The sequence below is a fragment of the Aethalodelphis obliquidens genome, unplaced genomic scaffold, assembly GCF_003676395.1.
Source record: "Aethalodelphis obliquidens isolate GAN/ISIS:26980383/991018 unplaced genomic scaffold, ASM367639v1 scaffold11, whole genome shotgun sequence".
In the NCBI taxonomy this organism is placed as follows: domain Eukaryota; kingdom Metazoa; phylum Chordata; class Mammalia; order Artiodactyla; family Delphinidae; genus Aethalodelphis; species Aethalodelphis obliquidens.
Window position 1 is genome coordinate 12,672,637 of NW_020837955.1, and position 20,382 is coordinate 12,693,018.

Sequence of the window (20,382 nt, forward strand, 5' to 3'; positions counted from 1 at the left end):
CACGGGAGAGAGCTGCCCTTCCCTGCTTCCGACACATCTCAGAAATGTCAGCCTGGCATCCTAAGTGCTCTAACTGAACCCTCACTGCAGCCCATCAGGCAGACACTGTTTCCCCATATTGCACAAGAGGAGAGTGAGGCTCAGAGAAACTACACAACCAGCCCCAAATCATACAGCTAATTATATCTGAGCAGAATTTTGAAGTAAAACCAAGACACTGGTACCAAAGCCTTGATGCCTTTTTAAGATGATAAACTGAGGCTCCTAGGAGCTCCTGGGAAACTGAGGCACGTGGCTTTGTATGCAGCTATACGTTAGTGTTCACAAGTGCTGCTAATGGTGTGGGACACTGGTGTCCTGCCCCAGACCCAGCTACTTCCCCTTTCCCGCACACTGTAGGTAGGGGCGCCATGATCCGTCTCCTGATTCCCCCCGGGAAGCCCATGGCCTCTTCTCCTGCAGCCTTTTGCCCACAGCTGAAATAAGAAGTGAATTAGGTGCCAGAGACAATGAAGGGCTGGGGGGGCGTTTCTTAGAGCTCACCCCAACCCATGCCTCTTGGGCGTCTCAGACCAGCTCGGGGTAAGCCCACCCCCCCTGCCCGCCTCCAGGGCCTGGGGCTGCCTGAGGCTGGGGTCACTGGCCTGGCCTAACCTACACTCACCTCTTTTGGCCTCAGTAGTTAAGGCCTTCCTGGGTTAATGGGGAAATCCCTTTTTTCAGGCAGTTAAGAGAAGCCACATTCATTAATAATGGAGGTTAGGCACTAGAACAGGCCAAAGGTCATAAAGAGCCGGGAGAGAAGAACCCCTCCCGGTATATAAAAAGTGCATCCTACCCAGCCACCTGCAGAACTCACTTCAACACAGATGCGAACACAAATAAAAACCCAAATCACAGGAAATAGGTGACTATACATATTTTAATAAATCAAAGTCTGGAATCCTAATCCTCAAATGATTCCTTAGAAAACTCCAGGGAACACAGACATTTGAGTGCAAAGAGATTCACTTATCCCCACACATATTTTTACCTGTACTGAATGTTTTATGTTTACGTGGGGGAGGGGAGGGGAGGGGAGGGGAAGGGAGGGGAGGGGAGGGGAGGAGAGCGGTGCAAACTAAACTCTAAGAGTTGAAGGCTGAGTGAGTTAATAGGAAGTTTCCTAATGAAACGACACCCTCCGTGTTGCTACAAAATATTTCATTCTGATTCGCCATCACAGTAACCTGAAATGTAGAAAACAAAGATATTAATGACAGAAATATGGAGCTGGTGTTAAATGCAGAGAGTGAGTATTCGGTGACCTTAGGGCTCGGCTTTGTTCAAATGCTTCTTGTAAGGTTATAGCTAGATATGGCTCTAATTCATAAACATCTTCAAGGCTTTCTGAAACCCTCTGAATTTCTCTGGGGGTGATGGGGTGGGCCCCAGAGCATAGGATCTCCTGTATCAAAGTGCTGTTTTTTACCTGTCTTAAATTTGCCTCACTGCATTTCACAGGGATGTGGGTATGTCCTCCTGTTTCAGGAAGTGAGGGCCAAGTCAGCCTGACCTCAGCTACTCTGTTAGCAGTTTTATAGAGTGTTCACCATGTCCTGTGTCATATGTCACCAGGCGGTGCCACAAGGGGCTTCAGAGTCGCAAAACCACTTTGGTTTGCATCCAAGTCAGCTATCTATTGAAGATCTCGGGCAACCTTCGTAATCTTTCTCAGCCTCTGTTTTCTCATCTTGTAGAACGTGGATAATGAGAATACCTACTTCATGAGGTGTCTCCAGGATTAAGTGAGATAAGGCAGGCAAAGGGCTTGGTGTGGAGCCTGGCTGGGGTGAGATCCTGCCCTACACTTAGGCTGCCCCTGGGTGAAACATCAAAATCTTATTTATTTACTTGTTTGGTCTGCATTCATATCTGTTTGGTGTAGTGTGGGTTAGCTAGTTAGATGACCAACAGAGAAGTTCAGTTTTGTTCCCTTTCTTCCCCCACAATTTAGCATTACCCTGTTTGGATTTTGAAACCCAGTTTCCCATGGGAGTGAGTGTCTATTCAAAATAAAATGTGCACTTTCTTCCAGAATATTACTGGCTTTTAAATCAAGATCACACAAGAGTAATATCCATAAAAAGATTCAATGGGTATTCCAGGGGATCTCAAAAAACGTAAGTGAGGAAAACCAGCTAGTCAACTTACTGGATATTTAGTTCCATATCAGAAAAAGAGCATTTGTTGAAATCACTCTCTTTTGAACTTGCTATGGTGATGTCTCTCTTTAAGTTGTTTTTACACCAAATGCCACATTCAATGCCCAGCTCTTCACTGGGGCCACTCAATTCCCCAGACAATATTAATCTAGTCAAAATGGTTTTTTGGGTAGTGCAGCCAGGAGCAAAATCATGTGACCACAGACTGAGCCTAAGGCGGCAGATAAAAAGGAAGCGTCTGTCCCCTGCAGTTTTACTTAATTAAAAGTGCCAAGGTTTTGGAAAAAGGCTTTTGCCCACTCCTTCTGCATCGGCCCCATGATAAGGCCAGTGAAAGATCTGGTCAGGAGGGATGAAGACGGGCTCAGAGGGGGCTCCCAGGACGCCCTGTCTTCTCTCGCATGCAGATGAAATGCATCTCAGGGCATGCAGACCCGGGGACCCTTAAGGGCGAGCAGCCGGTGCCCTGTTCCCACACAGCACTCACCATTGTGAGCGATCAGCCGGTACTGCCTGGCCAGGCACAGCTCCTCCTGCCTCTGCCTCACGATTCTCTGCACCTCCGGGGAAAAGCCGTTCAGGTCACGGGCGAACACGAAGGAGTAGCTGTCAGCGCAGGTACCATCGAGGTTCAGGAGGCGGCAGGAGTACTGCACAGCATAGGTGTCATAGTCCGTGTCAATGATCCAGTGGTCATCGTCTGCAAGGCAGAAAGCCATGGGGCCACTACATCTCCCTCCGCCACTCAGATGTCAAGGAAACTTACTGCCTGGCCCCGGAAGCCAGCCACTTCCCAAAACTGGATTCAGGAGTTAGGAAGCAGGAGACTACAGAGAATTCTGACAGCTCTTAGAAAATTGGGACCATGAGAAAGGATCTTGTCCTTTACAGGAAAAAATACTGGAGTCGGTGGTGGGGGGAACCTCATTCACTTTAATAATTCTTTCTCTCCCTGATGATAAATGTGATCGTATCTTTCCAAAGAACAATCAAGAATGTGGACCCATCAAAACCACAGCCTAGACCTTTCTACTGATGTCTCCTCCATCTACCCTCTGACAATATCTTGTGCCTTTGTGGCTGATATTGACGGCCACCAACGTATGTCACCCCCAACAGCAGGATGAATCCTTGGCACTGATCCGTATCAGCTAGTTCCCGGCCCTCTCACTATCCACACTGCTCTCCTGCCTCTCAGTCCACTGGATGATCTGGTTCATGGCTTTTCTGGCTCCACCCTAATTCTGGCTTAGTAACCCGACTCACTTCTCCAAGCTGGCAAAAGAGGGTAGGTTCTGCCTTGAGGGCACAAGATGCCTACCCTCTGACATCAGATATTCTTTCTTAGAGCTCATACTCTTCAGAGCTCTCCTGACAGAGGCAGAGCTGAGCCCTTGAAGAATTTAGACTATATTTCTTCCTAAGACTGGGATGTAAGCCATGAAGCATAAGTGTAAACAAAGGTGGTACTAACATCAATAAAGACAGGATGGGGAAACCACGTTAGTAAGAATGTATGTGAGAGGTTTGTCATGGAGAAACAACAATGTGGATATCCAAACACCTCACATTTGGTAAAATGTGTCACATCTCTGCTTAACATTCTTGTTGATGTATAACCATGACCAAGACTTTCTGAGCACTTCGTTAAGTATCAGTCACTGTATGGACACTTTCTGTGCTTTCTCAATTATTTTTCACAACGACCTGAAAGTGCACACTATCATCCCCATTTTCCAGATAAGGAAACTGAGGCACAGAGAAATTAAGTAATTCACCCAGTATCACAAAGAGAAGGACAGAACTGAGTTTCAGTCTGACTCTGGAGCCCCCATACCTAACCTCTACACCACGCTGTCTCCAGGCGATAAATAAACTGGGGGCAACAGGGGATAAGAAACTAGAAATGCAAAGCCTCCGTGTCTCCATTTCACACCCAGGTCATGAGGCAAGTGATGATCTCTGCTCTATGTCATGTTCTGTGCTGCAGGAACGCAGGGGAACCTGGATCCCCCAGCACTAAGGGTGTAAGGGAGATCGCTAATCCTTGCCTAAGTCACCTCTGGGTGTGCCTCTTGGCTCTGAGAACCCTGGGAGTCCCTGCCTAGAAGGGGCTCAGCCCAAACCCATGCCCTGTAGGAGAGCTGCACAGCGGTGGGTGGTGAGGCCCCTCTTCAGCCCACTGCAGGCCCGCCAGGAGGAAGACTGAGCCACCCCTGAACCTCCCAGGCTTTCCCATGGGGAATGTGTCAGACACCGGGATGTGGGGGTCAGGGGAAGCCATACGACTGCTCGGCGGTGGCCATGCTCGTCTGTTTGATAAGATGCAGATTCTAAAAATTAGTAACCTTGTGCCCCGTGGTACTGAGTTTTGTAATCCATTATCAGAAGAGTTTATCTTTTACTCTAAATGGATCACTTCTGGAAGTTTCGCTGCGTTATTTGAAAAAATCTTTATTACCTCTAAGGATAAAAGCTTTTTTCCCCTCGTTGAATAGCAACTCCATATGTACAGTGTAAATCAATACTGAAGATGCAATTCGATAAAAAAAAAAAGTAAAAACTCATCTAACACAACTGTAGAGGAAGTCAAGGTGTGCGTGCCCCGTGTAGATGGGCTGCATGAAAGGACACTTCTGCCCTGGCTCACCAAGCTAAGAGTCCCCCTGAACAGCCCTCTGGGGCCTATCTCCCAGGAGAGTTCCAACAGTAGTCTGTAAAACTGTAAAAACTGGTTTGTATTAGGAGTCCCTGCTGTTCAGGGCCACCTAATCCTGACCTGGGAGCTGGAACCCCTGGCTTCTGACACTGGCCCTCACAAACTTGTTGCATGACCTTAGACAAAGCCCTACCTTCTCTTGACCTCAGTTTATTCATCTGCATGTTGAACCCCCTTCACAGGGTTAACTCTCCATCTCTGTGGTTCCATGATATGTCCCCTGTGGCCTGCATTACTCTCTAGGTACCAAGTAGACTGCAGATTTGAAACTTAGGAGAAATGAGGAAAAAGTGGAAAGAGCATGTACATGTATGCTCTCGAACATCTACGTCAGGCTGAATTTTAGGATGCTCTTCTGAGAGTTCTTAACACCCTGCTCCCCATGTGAGTTTCAGGGCTTGGGAGAAAGGGAAGAGGTCACTGTCACCCAGAGCACTGTGCCTGGCTCAGAATCTCAGCAGCGGCAGGTAGGGCACCTTGGAGTGAGTCAACCCTGTGCATAAATGCTCCCTGCGTCCTTGGATGAGAGTCTCTGAGCCTCTGCTGGGCCCCTAGTAGTCAAGCTGTTTCAGGGATTCAGCCTAAAGAAATGGAGGAAATGCAAAACCAGGTTGGGTGGTGATGTGAGTTGGGTCTTGAGGAGGTGGGTGGTCTAAGCATGGAGAAGGCCACACCCCCTGGCACACTGGCCTTATGGGTAAATGGCAGGAGGAGGTCACGTGACAGGCCCAAGAGCCTTTTGAGCTTGGGCCAGGTTTTTGAGCTGGGGGATGGGGTGGGCGCAGTGAAGGGGCCTGGCTGCTTGCAGTTTCACCCCTCTAGCTTGAAGCCCTGCTGAGAGTTCTGGTTGCTTACAGACCGTTCTTCCCAAGGGTGCCACTAGAGGAGAAACCCAGCCTTTTGGTTAGGTATGTCTCCCATCCTCCAAGACAGTCCCACTAAGCCGACTACTTACTTCCTTTCTGGAGAAAGGACGCTACGCCCCAGTACTTCATCTTGAACTTGGCAGGGTCCTCGGTGTCTGTGAAGGTGCCCAGCATGTCTGCGCACAGGTCCCAGCTACTGCAGAAGCCAAGGGGATCATGAGCCAGGCTGGGCGAAGGGCTCCCTGCATCCCACCCCGGGTGCTCCCGTCCCTCCCCAAACAGGGTTTGGTGCTCAGCCCGGGGGACCCTGCAGCGCAGAGCGCAGCCCCCCATAGGTCACTGACTTAAAGAGACGGACTCGGCCCTTGGCCGTGGCTGTCATGTGGCCATTCTCGTTCATGAACTGGGCGACGATGTTGTCCTGCAGAAAGAGGCCCTTGGGGTCCTTCTTGGCCATGGCATACCAGGTGCCGGAGAACTGGGGAAGGGAGTAGAGCAGCGTTTGGTGTCCGGGAGCGCATGGCCGGCCGCCGGTAAAGGGGAACGGGGCGCATCCGGGACGCAGATACCTACGCGATCCTTGTCGAAGTTCTCTTTGACTCGGAAGCTGCTCACCCGGCAGTCGCGCTCCGCCCGGACGCTGCCCAGCGCCGCCAGTAGCACCAGCGCCCACACCCACTCCATCTTGCTCAGGAGTCCGCCCTGAGGGAACCGCGCGCCGTGAGCGCCTGGCGGCCGGACCAGCCGACGCGCCACTGCCAGTCCCTAGACCCCATCCCGCCCGCGCCGAGCCCTCATCCCGCCGGCCCCCGGTCCCCCATCCCTCCTGCCCCCGTACCCCCATCCCGTTCATCCCGGCCCCCCGTCCCTCCCGCGCCTGCCCCCCCGGTCCCGCCGGGCCGCCGCTCACGGTCGGGAGCTGCGCTCAAGCCTGGTCGCGGGTCCGGGCGCGCGTGGAGCTAGGGAGGCGAGCTGGGGCCGCCCGGCCGCATTATATAAAGCTCCGGGGGGAGGGGGTCGCGCTTTCGTAACTGCGCGGGATGAAAGACCGAGGGGGAGGCGCCGGGGCCGGCGGGCCAGGACTTGCATAACGCGCCCTGACTCACCGCCGCCTGGGCGCGGGGAGGGTGCCTTTGGGCGAGAGCCTCACCTCCAGCGCCGCCCGGGGCTTGTGGAGCTGCCGCGTGGGGTGGCCTCGGCGGAGCCCAACTCTCCGGCGGCGGCGAGCCGCGGGAACCAGCCCTGGCCTAGTTACCCAACACGGGTGCCAGCTGCGGCCTGGGGTGGCCTCGGGGCCCAATTTCTCTGGCCGGAGGCTCAGGTCGGTCTGGCGGGAAGACCGTGGCCTCCCAGAGCGAGGGGCATCTGCGGTGCTGCCCGGTGCGTTAGTGCCTGGGCCGGGCCGGGCCGTGCGCAACTGGCCCCTCGGCCCTCTGAGGGCTACTTGTGCAGCGGTCTGGGACTGTTTCCGCCAAGTAGTTTTTCATTTTATAAAGGATGTCTTTTACTCTCTTTCAGGGGAGTTGTGGTGCTCTCTGGATCAATATTTGTTCTTTAGTTTCAACATCTTTAGAAGCATTAAAACCCTCCCTGTTAAATATTCTCCAGAAACGCAACCCTGGTCAGGACAGGAAATATTTTAGCAACCTCGGTGGTCGCCTACTTACTCTGTGACACTTCACTCAAGCCACTTGGAAACACACCTACCAATTGTTTATGCTGCAATTTTATTTCAAAGCCAGAATGGAATTTTGTTTTGTTTTCAAAACAGCTAAGGTGAATTGACTGAGGAGAGGAGAAGAGGGGGAGGTGAACAAACTCTATAACGTCAATGGACAATTAAGTCGAAGTGCTGTGACTAGCTATGTGATTTTGTGCAGTCGTGGCACAATTCACTGACCGTGTTTTTCTCTTTCTATTCAGAGTTAAGAGTTCCTCTACTCTGATCAAAGCAGTCAGAAGATGCAGCTTTGGACTGAATGAGAATTAGAGATATGGCAAAGAGCTATTTTTTTTTGTAAAGATGCCTGCTGTACACTATCAGCTGTGTCTCCATGGCCCAAACTGGAAAGGACCGAGATGAATGTGGTCCATTTTGCTACCGCCAGACCTGAAATAAGAGCGGGTGGAGGTAGAGGAGGGTGGCTGCCAAACAGAGACATAAAGACTTGATGGTCTTCACAGGGCATTGGGGTTACTTCTGAGCCTCCTGAAAAAAAACACCTGTGGCTCCTGCCACTTTCCTGTGACTCTCGGGCTGTCTCGGGAGTGCCAACGATGATGCAATTAACTCCTTACTGCCTCCTTCTTCCTGCTAAGAAAGCCCTGTTTCAGGCCTACCAGCTAACTAGGAGGTCTTCTGGTGAGGTTAATTTTATCACAAGATGTATAATCCCAAACAGCTCAAATAAGGTCTGCTCCAGAGCTGCTCCTGCAGGGACCCCGCGTGTGGCCATACATGTGGTAGTACCTATGCTCCCTAGGTGGGAAAGGACTTTAGGGTACCTCTCTATCTCGTGTCCAATGCGTGGATCCCCTCTTTGACATTCCAAAGTAGAGATCTATCAGCCTGTCCTCCAGCACCTCCAGTGATGGAGAGCTCCTGGCTGAGCCCAATTGCCTTTGGACCGTTATGAGTGCCAGAAAAGTTCTCCTCATTCTCCCAGCCCTTGTCAACTGTTTCTTCCAGAGCGTATTCTTGGGGTCCTTGCTCGTGCCATATGTTAAATGAATATAGGGGATTTCAATGCATTTTTATGGAGCTTGTTTTTGCAGCAATACGTTTTTATTTATTTGTTAGATGCTTAAAAGTTGATGTAACTGTTCTTCCTCCCCCACCCCCCTCTCTTTTAATGATAAATCATGAACCTTGGTGTCCCAGACACCAGCAAAGGAAAACAGTTTGTTGGCATGCTCACTCGAATTTCTTCATGTTTATAAACACGTGAGTACAGGTCAACTGGTGTTTTTAAATTCGGTGCTTTGAAATTTACCTTCATAAAATAATTTTTTAAATATGCAGATGTGGGTATAATATCAACAGGAAAAGTGTTCACAGTGATTACCTGTGTGATAGGATTAGGGACATTTAAAGGTTTATTACTGATTTGTACCTTTTTGGTAATTTCCAAATTTTCCAACAGTGAAAATATTTAATCAGAAAATAAAACAAATATTCTCTTTGCAAACGTTTTTCTTTTTTTCTTCTAGAAGTAAAATTATGGTCTAAATTACATCTTATGGACTGTATATAATATACACAAAAGTTCATTGCCTTGTCATACTTTGTGGAGAGACAGACCATGTTTCCTTCATCTTGGTATCCACCCCCCCCCAACTTTTCCACAGGATTTCTCAAGAGACTTACACATAGTAGGTGCTTGCTCAATAGATATTGATTTAATTTGTTTTACCGAAATCAGTCACTTTAGGTAAGCTTTATAAAATCCTTCTCTAAAAAGACCTGGTCAGAGGTCACTCTTTCTAAAATATAATTTCCCAGGATTTAACAACTGTAGCAGAGATGGCTAGCTGTCCTTTCACCAAAAAAGTTTTCACTTCCCTTCCATGGTGTAGAGTTGTTGGAAAGAAGCCACCCTGCCAGAGGGCACCTCCTCGCTTCCTGCAGCTCTGTAAGATCACATGCCTATGTTCTGGTCAGTGGAATGTGGACAAAAGTGCTGTGTGTCATTCCCAGACGGGGCTTATAAAAGCTGCCCGTCTAATTGTCCTTGCTGTCTGTCTTTCCTCATCTGCTGGCTGGTGAAGCCTCCATCAGCCTGGGACCCCACCAGTGATTATCTTTATGTGAATGAGAAATAAACTTCCATTCGATTAAGTTGCTGGGATTTAGGGGTTACCTGTAACAGAAGCTAGCATTACCTTAACTAATACAGCAGCAAGCAAGTCACTAATTCCTAGGAAATATTGAAAAGTGTTTTACCCTAATTGAAAAAAAGAACTAATGCAAGAAATTTATGTCCTTAGCCTCATAAAAATTAAGCATGTCCAACTAGCTCCATTTTGTACAAACTGATATTTACATCCACATCCTGACAGAGAGGCCAAGAAAAATTAATAACAAGAAAATTGGGTAGCATTTGTCTTCTGACTGCATTTAAAAGATGTCAAAATAATTGGTGGGAAAATGGAAAGATTAGTTATTTAGCCAATGTTTTCAAGTACAAAAAGTCAAACTAATTTTTTTCATAAAGATTTTTTCAGTGATTACAAAGCCATCAGTCAGTTTCATCAATTTCGCTGAAAATAACATGGATTCCACCAAATGAATTATCTCAGAGATACCTGGTCATGTCCATCAATTTGGTGCAGGCAGAAGCTGTCATGAGAGCAAATGTGCAAGGTGAGAGGGCCCTTTGTGGTTGACTGTCATGATGTGCCTGAAATCCCTGCCGTTAGAGGATGCCTTTTGGTGATGAATAATGGTAGGAGCAGAGAATTTGGCTAAAGTGGAGCTGAAGAGCGGGGTCCAATATAATGATCCAAAATACACAAGGTTAGTCCAGTCTATTGTTGTGAGTTTTATGTTAGTGCTTCAACCTCATGTGCATTTTTTGGGGGGGGCTGTTAAATAAGCATTACTTCCTGCAGAAATAGTTAACTGCAGTGGAAAATTTTAGCAATTAAATATTACATGTGTTCATGAGTATAGTATACTATTGGAAAATGTAAATTTGTTAAACAGAAAGATTAAGGAAGTTAAACCATTCTTTGATATATCTGTAGGCTTTTAAAATGAGTTCCTGGAATTTTAATTTAAGTCTTGTATTGGTGTTTAACATTTTATTATATAGGTCTAGATTTTAAATTCCTTAAAGGAAAAGTCTTGTATGATCCCCTATAGCAGCTATTATGGTATCTTGTACACCTCATGGGTGTATTTTAAAATTTATTCCTATTTAAGCTCGTAGTTTGGGGTAGGTCACTATCACTAGCTGTGTGACCTTGAGCAAGTTATTTAATTTCTCTGTGCTTCGATTTGTCTCCTGTAAAATACAGATAATAATATACACACCTCATAAGGTTATTGTTAGGATGAAATGAGATGATATATATATAAGGGTCTTAGAAGGGTGCCTGGCACAGATTATATATTATAAAGTTAGCTATTCTTTTTTGTTTAACGTCTTTATTGGAGTATAATTGCTTTACAATGGTGTGTTAGTTTCTGCTATATAACAAAGTGAATCAGCTATACATATACATACATCCCCATATCTCCTCCCTCTTGTGTCTCCCTCCCACCGTCCCTATCCCACCCCTCTAGGTGGACACAAAGCACCGAGCTGATCTCCCTGTGCTATGCGGCTGCTTCCCACTAGCTAGCTATTTTACGTTTGGTAGTGTATATATGTCCATGTCACTCTCTCACTTCGTCCCAGCTTACCCTTCCCCCTCCCCGTATCCTCAAGTTCATTCTCTGTCTGTGTTAAAGTTAGCTATTCTTATGATCACTTTTTAATTATCATTACTTGTGGCTTATCTTTCTAAAAATATTCTGTGTAAATGGAATGGAGTTTTCACATCAATTTAGTTATTGTTTCTGAGATGCTTTGTCTAAATAAATGATTGGCAATGTCTGTAACATCTAAGATATTGGTCTTTTTCCTCGTTCTTCCCACTAGTTACTGTTCTATTCTTTAAAAACGTATTCTTTAAACGAACTGGAAATGCTGATATAAATGGTGAAGTTTAACAAAGTCAACAATTATTTTGTAGTGTTAAAGATTTATTCTAAGTGTCTCTTTGGTCATTTTAAAAATATTACATTTTCTTATTTTTGTTTTTTCAGTGCTTAGGACAGAGACACAAAAGTCTTGTCAACACAGGACAGAGACTCTGCAAGGACTACCCCAGAAAAAGAGCAGCAGGGATGATGGGATTCAGTCAAGGACAGGGGAGGAGGAGAAGGATATTTGTGAGTGCACTAAAAGGCTGGGTTCCAGTACTTCCCTTAAAAAAATATTTGTCTTTATCAAATGTCATCCAATACGCAGAGTAGTCAGAAGTGATCCCTCTTTCTTGCTTGCCTTTCCTAACTAATCAATTCCCTTGTCCTGTTGATTGTTGCCTGAAATTATGTCTCGCATTTGTCCCTTCCTTTTTCATTCCCAAGCACCCTCACCCATAGCCTGTGAGAATAGCCTTAAAAACTTTGTTTATAATGAATGAATTTCTTTACTATATAAATTATATATGTTCATTGTAGATACTTTAGAAAAATCAGGTAAGCAAAAGAGAAGAAAAAAAAATATTATATTGAATTCCACCACTTTGGAATAATCACTGTTAACATTTTGGTATACACACCTCCATATATGTATGTGTGTATGTGGAATCATACTGCAATAGTATCTTGCAATTTATTGCACATAATAAATATCTGTTCATATCAATAAACAGACCTTTACAATAGGATTATTAATTAATGTATGGTTTCCTATTGTATGACTATAATGCCATTTATTTACTCAACCTCCTAGGCTATTTCTAATCTTTTCCATTTATAATTGTGCTTTTGATGAATGCCCCTGTAACTACATTAATCATATACAGCCTTAATTACTTTTGTAATTCAGAAGAAAGAAGAGTTGTAGGGTCAAAGAAGAGTTGCAGAGTCAAAGCCTGCACACATTTTTAGGGTATTTGATAAAGAACCAAATGCAATATAGCTTCTTAATTTGTATCCTAATGTCCAGTATTTCTTTCTTCCAAGTCACCTTTTTAAGCATGACCAGATTAAGTTTGTAGAGAAGAACCCTAATGTCATTTCTTACCCCTAAGAGTTTCCGGGGTTCAGAATCCTCAGCTAGCCTTTGAGGCCCTAATCTGGGCCCAACCTACTTTTCTAGATTCATCTCTCACTAGTCCCCCTGTTACTCTGCATTCCATGCTATTGCTTCTGCTGTTACCACTACCTGGCTCACACTCGATTTCTACTCCACCTCTACCCAGTCTAGATATGATCCCATATCCACATCACGTAAAGTCTCATAGCTATATGTATGTACCTCACTTCTGGCTTTTATCCTATTCTGTTCTGTGCTTCATGACTTTCTGTGTCCTAATAGTATCTCCTTTGCTACACCACTAGTGCTTGTACAGCTGCAGCCAAGGCTTACTCGTCCCCTGTGTTCAGTCAGGATTGACTTGGTTATGCTGCAGTAACAAACAACCCTCACATCTCAAAGGCTGAACACAAGAAGGATTTATTTCTCACTCATGCTACATGTCCATCTCAGGTCAGCAGGGGGCTTTGTTCCATGACATCCTCACTCAGGGACTCATGAGGCCCCTACATCTGGCACTGGCGTGGCAGCAGGGAGAAGGGGGAGCTCCAGGGTCTCACTCTGGGAATTGATTGTTCCTACTTGGAAGAGACGTTTATGCTTACAACCCGTAGGTCAAAATTAGTCACATGGCCCTACTGGGGGAGGAGGGCAGAGAAGAATAATCTTCCCGTACAACTCGGAGGAGAGGGAAATCAGAAAAAAGGGGAACATGGAGTCTCTACCGCAGGAGCTAGTATGATGTCTTGCTTATAGTGGACCATCAGTAGACACGTATTGGAAGAACAAACAAATGAATGAATCTAAAAGTAGTTAGTGGACTTCCCTGGTGGTTCAGTGGTTAGAATCCGCCTGCCAATGCAGAGGACATGGTTTCGATCCCTGGTCCGGGAAGATCCCACGTGCTGCGGAGCAGCTAACCCCATGCACCACAACTACTGAGCCTGTGCACCACAACTACTGAAGCTGGCACGCCTAGAGCCCGTGCTCTGCAAGGAGAGAAGCTACCCCAATGAGAAGCCATGCACTGCAATGAAGAGTAGCCCCCACTCGCTGCAACTAGAGAAAGCCCGCGTACAGTAACAAAGACCCAACTCAGACAAAAAATAAATAAATAAATAAAGTTTTCAAAACACAGAATGCTGACTATAAAAGAATATGCTTCATTTTAGAATTCATTTTCTTTTTTTTTTTTTTTGTGGTACATGGGCCTCTCACTGTTGTGGCCTCTCCCGTTGCGGAGAACAGGCTCCGGATGCGCAGGCTCAGTGGCCGTGGCTCACGGGCCCAGCCGCTCTGCGGCATGTGGGATCTTCCCAGACCAGGGCACAAACCCGTGTCCCCTGCATCGGCAGGCAGACTCTCAACCACTGCGCCACCAGGGAAGCCCTCATTTTCATTTTTATAAGTAGAGGAATGTAAACATATATGGGCATTTTGGTTTTTTCCATACACAGATTTATACCTCAAGTATAAATCTGTGTATGGGATATGGGTATGTGTTTTTGTCTCTCTGTGTGTAAAGAGGAGAGGATGGGAATTGTGAGCACACACATGCTTTTGAGAGAAGTGGGAACTGCACTGTCACACAGAACAACCAGGGAGAAAGAGTGTCCGCAACTGTGTTAGAAGATGAATGGTGGTCCCATAGGTGTGACTCAGCTGACTCAACTCCTTTCTCTTAGGAGATAAACCTGTGCATTATTCTAATTATAATGAGATGCTACTCGGATATTATGAAGTAAACAGTAATCTGAGGAGGACCCTCCTGAGACTAGACTTGGGTGTGACAGAGGGAGGTGCAAGAAAGGGTGTGTGCTTCACAAGACCCTTTGAGGGAGCAAGTGGACTCAACCATAGGAAGTGACATGGTTCAACAAATGCAAATGTGGGTTCTGTTCCCCTGGGAAAACCATGTTCCCATCAAGAATCTCTTATCTCATGACCTAGAACCTGAAGCCTCAATGGATCTCTTCTTCTTTTCTGTCTAAGAAGACCATTATCACTCTAGCGAGGTAAGCATTAGGTCTAGAGAAATAAATGAAACCCATAGCCTTGCTATTTTTGAAGTGGATTTAAATGTGGGTGAAACAGTATCTTTTGGAGTCACTGTAACTGTTACGTATGTTTTCATTCAAGAGAATTCTCCATATAAAGTTTGTAGCTTTATTGAAATGCTTAAAAGACCTTTGACTAAATTTGAAATCAGCCTGTAAATATTCAAGGAAATTGGTTCATGAAATGTGTAGTTCGGCTTGTTAGTTGCATAATAGTGTTTAAGTATTTGGGAAAATGTGCTTAATCTATGTAAAAGCTTGATAACCTGAACATTAAACAAAAGTAAGTAGCGGCAAGTGTTTTTTCCATGCCAGAAGCCCCCGAGATGTAAAATATCCTAGCAACAGACAAGACAGGTATTATCCAGTAGATTTAACCAACTGTACCTTGGAGCAAAAAGGCATGAGGTCTGCCTATTACTGTGGAAAACAAAATCCAAATTAATATGCTTAGCAGGAAAACCTAGTTGGCAGCCGCATGGGTTGCCTTTTATGATCATGTCTTTTGACAAGGATTATTGTATAAATTGCGGCTTGATTAGGCTTGAATCATGGGCAAATATTTTTCCATGTTCACCTCTCTAGAATAAGCCAAAGGTCTGTTCCCTTAAAACATTTCCGAGGTCAAGTTTTTAAATGAGGGGAACTGAGAGGTGAGGATTTAAAAAAAAGAGTAGGCCAAGCAATCTGGCTGATCATAGGACTTTTAAGAAAAGGAAAGATTAATATTCGATTTTATGTTGTGTTATGCTAAACCCTTCCATCTCCCCCAAATGTTCATTCAAGTTGCCATATAAACAAACAGACATTTCCGAGGTCTAAATAGTTTTATTTCATAGAGCTATCGTGAAAGAACAAGTAGTATTGTCAATGCCTATGGAATATAATTAATGGATATATCCATGATTCTTCTTGTCGCCGACAGCAGCCACGGTTCAGCTATTTTTCTGGAATGGTCACTTTGACTTGCTACTTGGTTGTCTGATCTAAGACGCTCTGCGGATTCTCTGAGGATTTATGAGCTAATAATGCTTGGGGATTTCGTGTCCTGAAGAACTCTTTAATCCCATGCTTCCTGAATCCCACTCTAAGCCAGGACCTTCTGTCATATCCCAAGAGTTACAGGTCGTTTGAAAGCTCTGCTAAACAACCTTTCTGCTCAGCCTTTGGGGGTCCTGTGAGGTGCCCCTTAGGGCTTTCCCGGTATCTTTGACCAGGAGGTACCTCTTTGTTGGCACTCTGCCTCTGGTGGTGCTCTGAGGGTCTTCCATTCTGGACAAGAGCAGCAAAGCAAGCCACGCCATGGGTGAGATCAGCCAAGAGACGGTGGAGAAATACCTGGAGGACAACCCTCAGTTTGCCAAGGCGTATTTCGACCGGAAACTGCGGGGGGAGGCGGCGGGAGAAATCTCGGAGCCCGGTGGTGCGCAGGCGCCGGCCCGCGCGTCCTTCCCGGGCCTGACGCTGATGGAGGAGGCGGCCCTGTGCCTGGAGCTGCTGGAGGCCCTGCGGGAGGAGGCCGGCAGCGTGGAGCTGGCGGCGCACAAGGCCCTGCAGAGGCTGGCGCAGCTGCTGCGGGCGGACCGCTGCAGCATGTTCCTGTGCCGGGCACGCAACGGCTCGCCCGAGGTGGCCTCCAAGCTGCTCGACGTCACCTCCACCTCCAAGTTCGAGGACAACCTGGTGGTCCCCGACAGAGAAGTTGTTTTTCCACTGGACGTCGGGATAGTGGGTTGGGTTGCTCACACGAAGAAAACCTTCAATGTCCCAGATGTGAAAAAGGTAAGTGGCCTGATGGTGACAGTGGAGCGGAGAGGAGGCCTCGGTGGCGTCGGGGAGGAACACTGGGAAAGAGAGCGGGGGTCCAGGGGCCATCCTCGTGACATTGGCTTGGCTGGGGAGTGGATGGTGGGGAAGAGGAGCACCGGGGCCGAGAGTTGCCAGATTTAGCAAATAAAATTACAAGATTCAGGGCTTCCCTGGTGGCGCAGTTGGTTGAGAGTCCGCCTGCCGATGCAGGGGACACGGGTTCGTGCCCTGGTTCGGGAAGATCCAGCATGCTGCAGAGCGGCTGGGCCCGTGAGCCGTGGCCCCTGAGCCTGTGCGTCCGGAGCCTGTGCTTCGCAACGGGAGAAGCCACAACAGGGAGAGGCCCGCGTACCACAAAAAAAAAAAAAAAAAATTACAAGATTTCCAGTTCTATCTGAATTTGAGATCAACAGGGGATAATGTGTGCCCCATGGAATGCTGGGTGTTTTATTGGGCAGCCTTACCTGGGCCTGGTACAGTCCACACCTGCTCCCTTACACCTCCTCTGTGCTCTGGGCACTGTCCTGACCAACAGGGCAAAGCAGGCCGCTCACTGGTGAGCTGATCAGCCAATACACCAGATGCCAAGACCCCTGAACCGCTTCTCACCCACGATCCTTTGAAGACACTCAGCTGTTTGGAGGTGAATTGGCTCCTGAATGATTCTCCCACCTATAGATCAAAGGTGCAAAAAGAAAAAAGATACCCTCCAAAAGTTCAGATGTTGCCATCTGGATCCTTAAAAATGTGAATTTAGGTGATGATTAAGTGCATTTGGCCATCTCAGCCCCTCATAACTCAGGTCTATCAAGAATTTCCAATCTTGTAAATGGGACATTTGGACCCTCCTGAAGACTAATTGTATATTGCATAAATTATTATGCTCTTTTAAAGGCAGAAAAATTAACTTTCTCCTAACCAACGTAATGCTTGTTCATCTTAGAAAAATTAGAAAATACAAATAAACAAAAAGAAGGAAGTGCAAATCACCTATAATCCCCCTCCTCAGCAATAGCCGTAGGTCCCAGCCTGGAGTGTCTCCTGCCTGCCCTTTTCCTACACACACGTCCCATCATTTTGATTTGCTATTAGCAAAGGGGAGAGTTCGACGATGATGGAACAGAATTGATTGGGAGCTGCCCCTGAAATGCTTACTGTGTAGAGGTTTATTGCCGGCTTGTGGAGGAGGGGCAGCTGGAGGCGGGAGGATAATCCCCTACATGCCTCTTGAAGCTGATTACAGGAGGGGGGCTGTGCGGATCCAGAAGGTGCAGAAGTTGTCAAACATTAGCAACGCTCAGCAAACAGCCACAGGACAGCCCAGAGGGGCAAGGGTTGCCGTTGGGCACCGGAGAGTCCTCTCTCTTTACCATCCCTCCCTGCAGTACCTTTCAGCTGGTTTAAGTAGGATTCTGGGCCCACTGCAGCCGCTTCCACTGACTAAAGGCCCTTAAGGCAAAGTTCTCGGATCCCCAGCAAGGAGGCTATGCCTGCACACCCTGAGGTTTTCTCACAGGAATATGCTTCTTGCCAGTCTCCGACTGAGGCCATCTCCAAAATGACTAGGACAGCAAACTTAAGAAAGTGACACGCAAGATTTTTTTTTTCAGAAAAACTTTTTTTTTTTAAAAGAAGAGATGGATAAAATGACTTCTGCTCTACTCCTTTATGAATGAGCCCAGTTCTGTTGAGGACAGAATGATAGAAAAGAGCTGCTTAAGCGATCAGGTGGCCTGGGTGTGTTGCTGTCCATGATGGGCACCCCATATGCACAGGGCAGTAAATGGGGGGGAGGCGGGGTCACTTCGCTCTGTTCTCCCTTTTTCTGAGTATGTGTGAAGTCAGACACCATCCCACCCTCCTGAGCTCAGAGGAGGGACAAAGACTTCATTTGCTCTCCGTTTCTACTGCTTCTAAGCATTTTTTTTTCCCTCGGAGAATGGTGCTTTTCAACTCTGGACGCACATTAAAATCAAACTGGGAGCTCTTTTAAAAATACGGATGTGTGAGACTCTCAATAGACCAATTACACCAGCCTCTCAGAGGCTGGGACACAGCCAGGAGTACTTTTTAAAGCTCCCCAGGTGATTCTAATATGCAGCCAATGTTGAAAACCGCTGGTCTATTGGATGGACAGATGTAAGAGGAGGAAGTAAATTTCAAATCAGCTGTGGATGATTAGATGGAAAGGGCTCCTGGAGCCTTTAGTTTATTCCCTTGGGCAGACAGGAAGTTGCAGTCATGGGGGGCTGCATCTCTCCTGGAGTCCAGGGTCTGGTCAGTAACTGAGAGTGGCTGGAGAGGATGAGGCCTCCTCGCTCTGTTCCCACCCTCATCCCACCCCGCAGCCCTGCAGTTTCACCGCGCTTAAGTTGTGGTAAAATCTGCAAAGAGAAGGGAGTTGGAAATGTTGACATTTCTATTAACGCTTCACCTTTTCATTGCACTTGACACTTGGTGAAGATTTCTCTCGTTCTTTATCTCACTTGATTCTGGCCAAGACCCTGTGCAGAGGGCAAGGACCGTATTTTTATTTCCATCCTGTATATGTGAGAATCCTCTCAAGGTCAGTTAGGCAGGAGGTGCTGGGTCTGGGCTCCTAAACCAGGTCTTCCAAGGCCTCCTTTTTTTTGCCATAGCCCTGACCACACAGGACTCCTCCCTGGTTGGCAGTGTGGGCACAGGGAGGGAAGGACTTCTCACACATAGACCAGAGGCAGAACTGGATACTCCCAGCTTTGGCAACAGAGAAGCCACATGGTGTCGGGTGAGAGCTTTGAAATCAGGTGACCTGGGCGTATATCCAGGTCTGAGACAAGGTAACTGCGTGATGGACTGTGTTTCTGCACCTGAGAAACAGAGTAACCAAATGTACAGATGAAATGTACATAAAGTGCCTGACTCCTAGTAGGTGCTCAATAAATGAAAGCTATGGTAATATTATATTAATGCCAAGAGAAGTTGGGGGCTGGGTGTAGGTGGCCAAAACTGGGTCAATGATTATGGCCTGTTTTTAAAACAGGTTAAAGGCAGGGAAACTTAATAACAGGAAACTGAGACATATCCTCCACAAGTTAATCATTTCTTATTGTATTGGGAAAGCTGGTGATTAACTCTATGGGTGGTTCTCCTGACTGTGGTTTAAAAGAAAGCCATGCGAGAATCCTAAGTTTTCAATAATTAACAGGGTGCTTATAGCTCCCTTTCTGCCCTTCTCTCTTTCTGACTCTGGATCTTGAGATGTTTAATCAGAATTTAGCAATGCTAAGATTGGCTGAGGGATCCAGGTGGCCCGCTGCTCTAAACCATGTTCCCAGTTGCCTTCATTGTCTTCTTTGAAGAATGACCACCAAGGGGATTTTGTCAGTCGGAAAGGTACAGGATTTACTCAAAGCAACTTCACCAAGGATTGCTTGAACCAGTGAAAATACAAAGCTGGAAAACCTTGCCTCACCCTACCCTGTAATTTGACAGATGGTTTTGTCCAGGATTTTCAGATGCAATGATAAGCAAGCATTAAATTTTGAAACTTCTAAGTCATTTTCTCAAAACAGCCAATTGAATGTAAGAACATTTCCTTGTGTTTAGAATCTAGAATAAACTAGCATCCAGTTTTGAAGCTGTAGAGTGAAGAGCGTCTGCCAAGAAACGCTGCATGTTTGGGGCGTTTTGGTTATTCCTTTAGTGCCCAGCATCGCGGTGTCAGTGAAAGTGATCACGTTCTGTAATGGATAACGGGTTAGGAGGAAGATGGACAGTGAGCCAGCCTGGGCTATAGCAGTGGATTAAGAGAAAGAACCTCCCAAAGTCTGGAGCTATTCTGGACTGAGTGAAGGTTCTGCAGGAGGTAGAGAGAAGTCACAGATAAAGCAGTTAGCAAAAAAATAGGGCTTCTGTTGGTGTGGGGCAGAGACTCAG

General features: G+C 46.6%; 2 protein-coding genes across 5 annotated transcripts in view; one reads left to right on the plus strand and one right to left on the minus strand.

Moving 5' to 3' along the window:
• PDE6C (phosphodiesterase 6C) overlaps positions 1-20,382 on the plus strand; it is a 76,638-nt gene that overhangs the window by 1,789 nt on the left and 54,467 nt on the right. For 2 of the 3 annotated variants that reach the window (XM_027112079.1, XM_027112078.1), the window contains exons 2-6: positions 10,004-10,152; positions 11,602-11,727; positions 12,904-13,051; positions 14,549-14,613; positions 15,581-16,437. In XM_027112079.1, the coding sequence (XP_026967880.1) occupies positions 15,958-16,437 (480 nt within the window). In that variant the 5' untranslated portion in view covers positions 10,004-10,152; positions 11,602-11,727; positions 12,904-13,051; positions 14,549-14,613; positions 15,581-15,957. Of the gene's footprint in view, positions 1-10,003; positions 10,153-11,601; positions 11,728-12,903; positions 13,052-14,548; positions 14,614-15,580; positions 16,438-17,051; positions 17,212-20,382 lie in introns of those variants that run through there. The other variant, XM_027112080.1, reaches the window with a different exon arrangement.
• On the minus strand, positions 895-6,829 carry RBP4 (retinol binding protein 4). 2 transcript variants are annotated; one of them, XM_027112086.1, is made up of 6 exons: positions 6,700-6,829; positions 6,363-6,491; positions 6,134-6,267; positions 5,879-5,982; positions 2,692-2,904; positions 895-1,229 (listed from the first exon to the last, which is right to left on the minus strand). In XM_027112086.1, the coding sequence occupies exons 2-6, from the start codon at positions 6,471-6,473 to the stop codon at positions 1,204-1,206; spliced, it is 588 nt and encodes a 195-aa protein (XP_026967887.1). In that variant the 5' UTR covers positions 6,474-6,491; positions 6,700-6,829; the 3' UTR covers positions 895-1,203. The 2 variants fall into 2 exon arrangements, with proteins under 2 accessions (XP_026967887.1, XP_026967886.1); XM_027112085.1 differs by having other exon boundaries at positions 5,879-5,985; positions 6,700-6,828.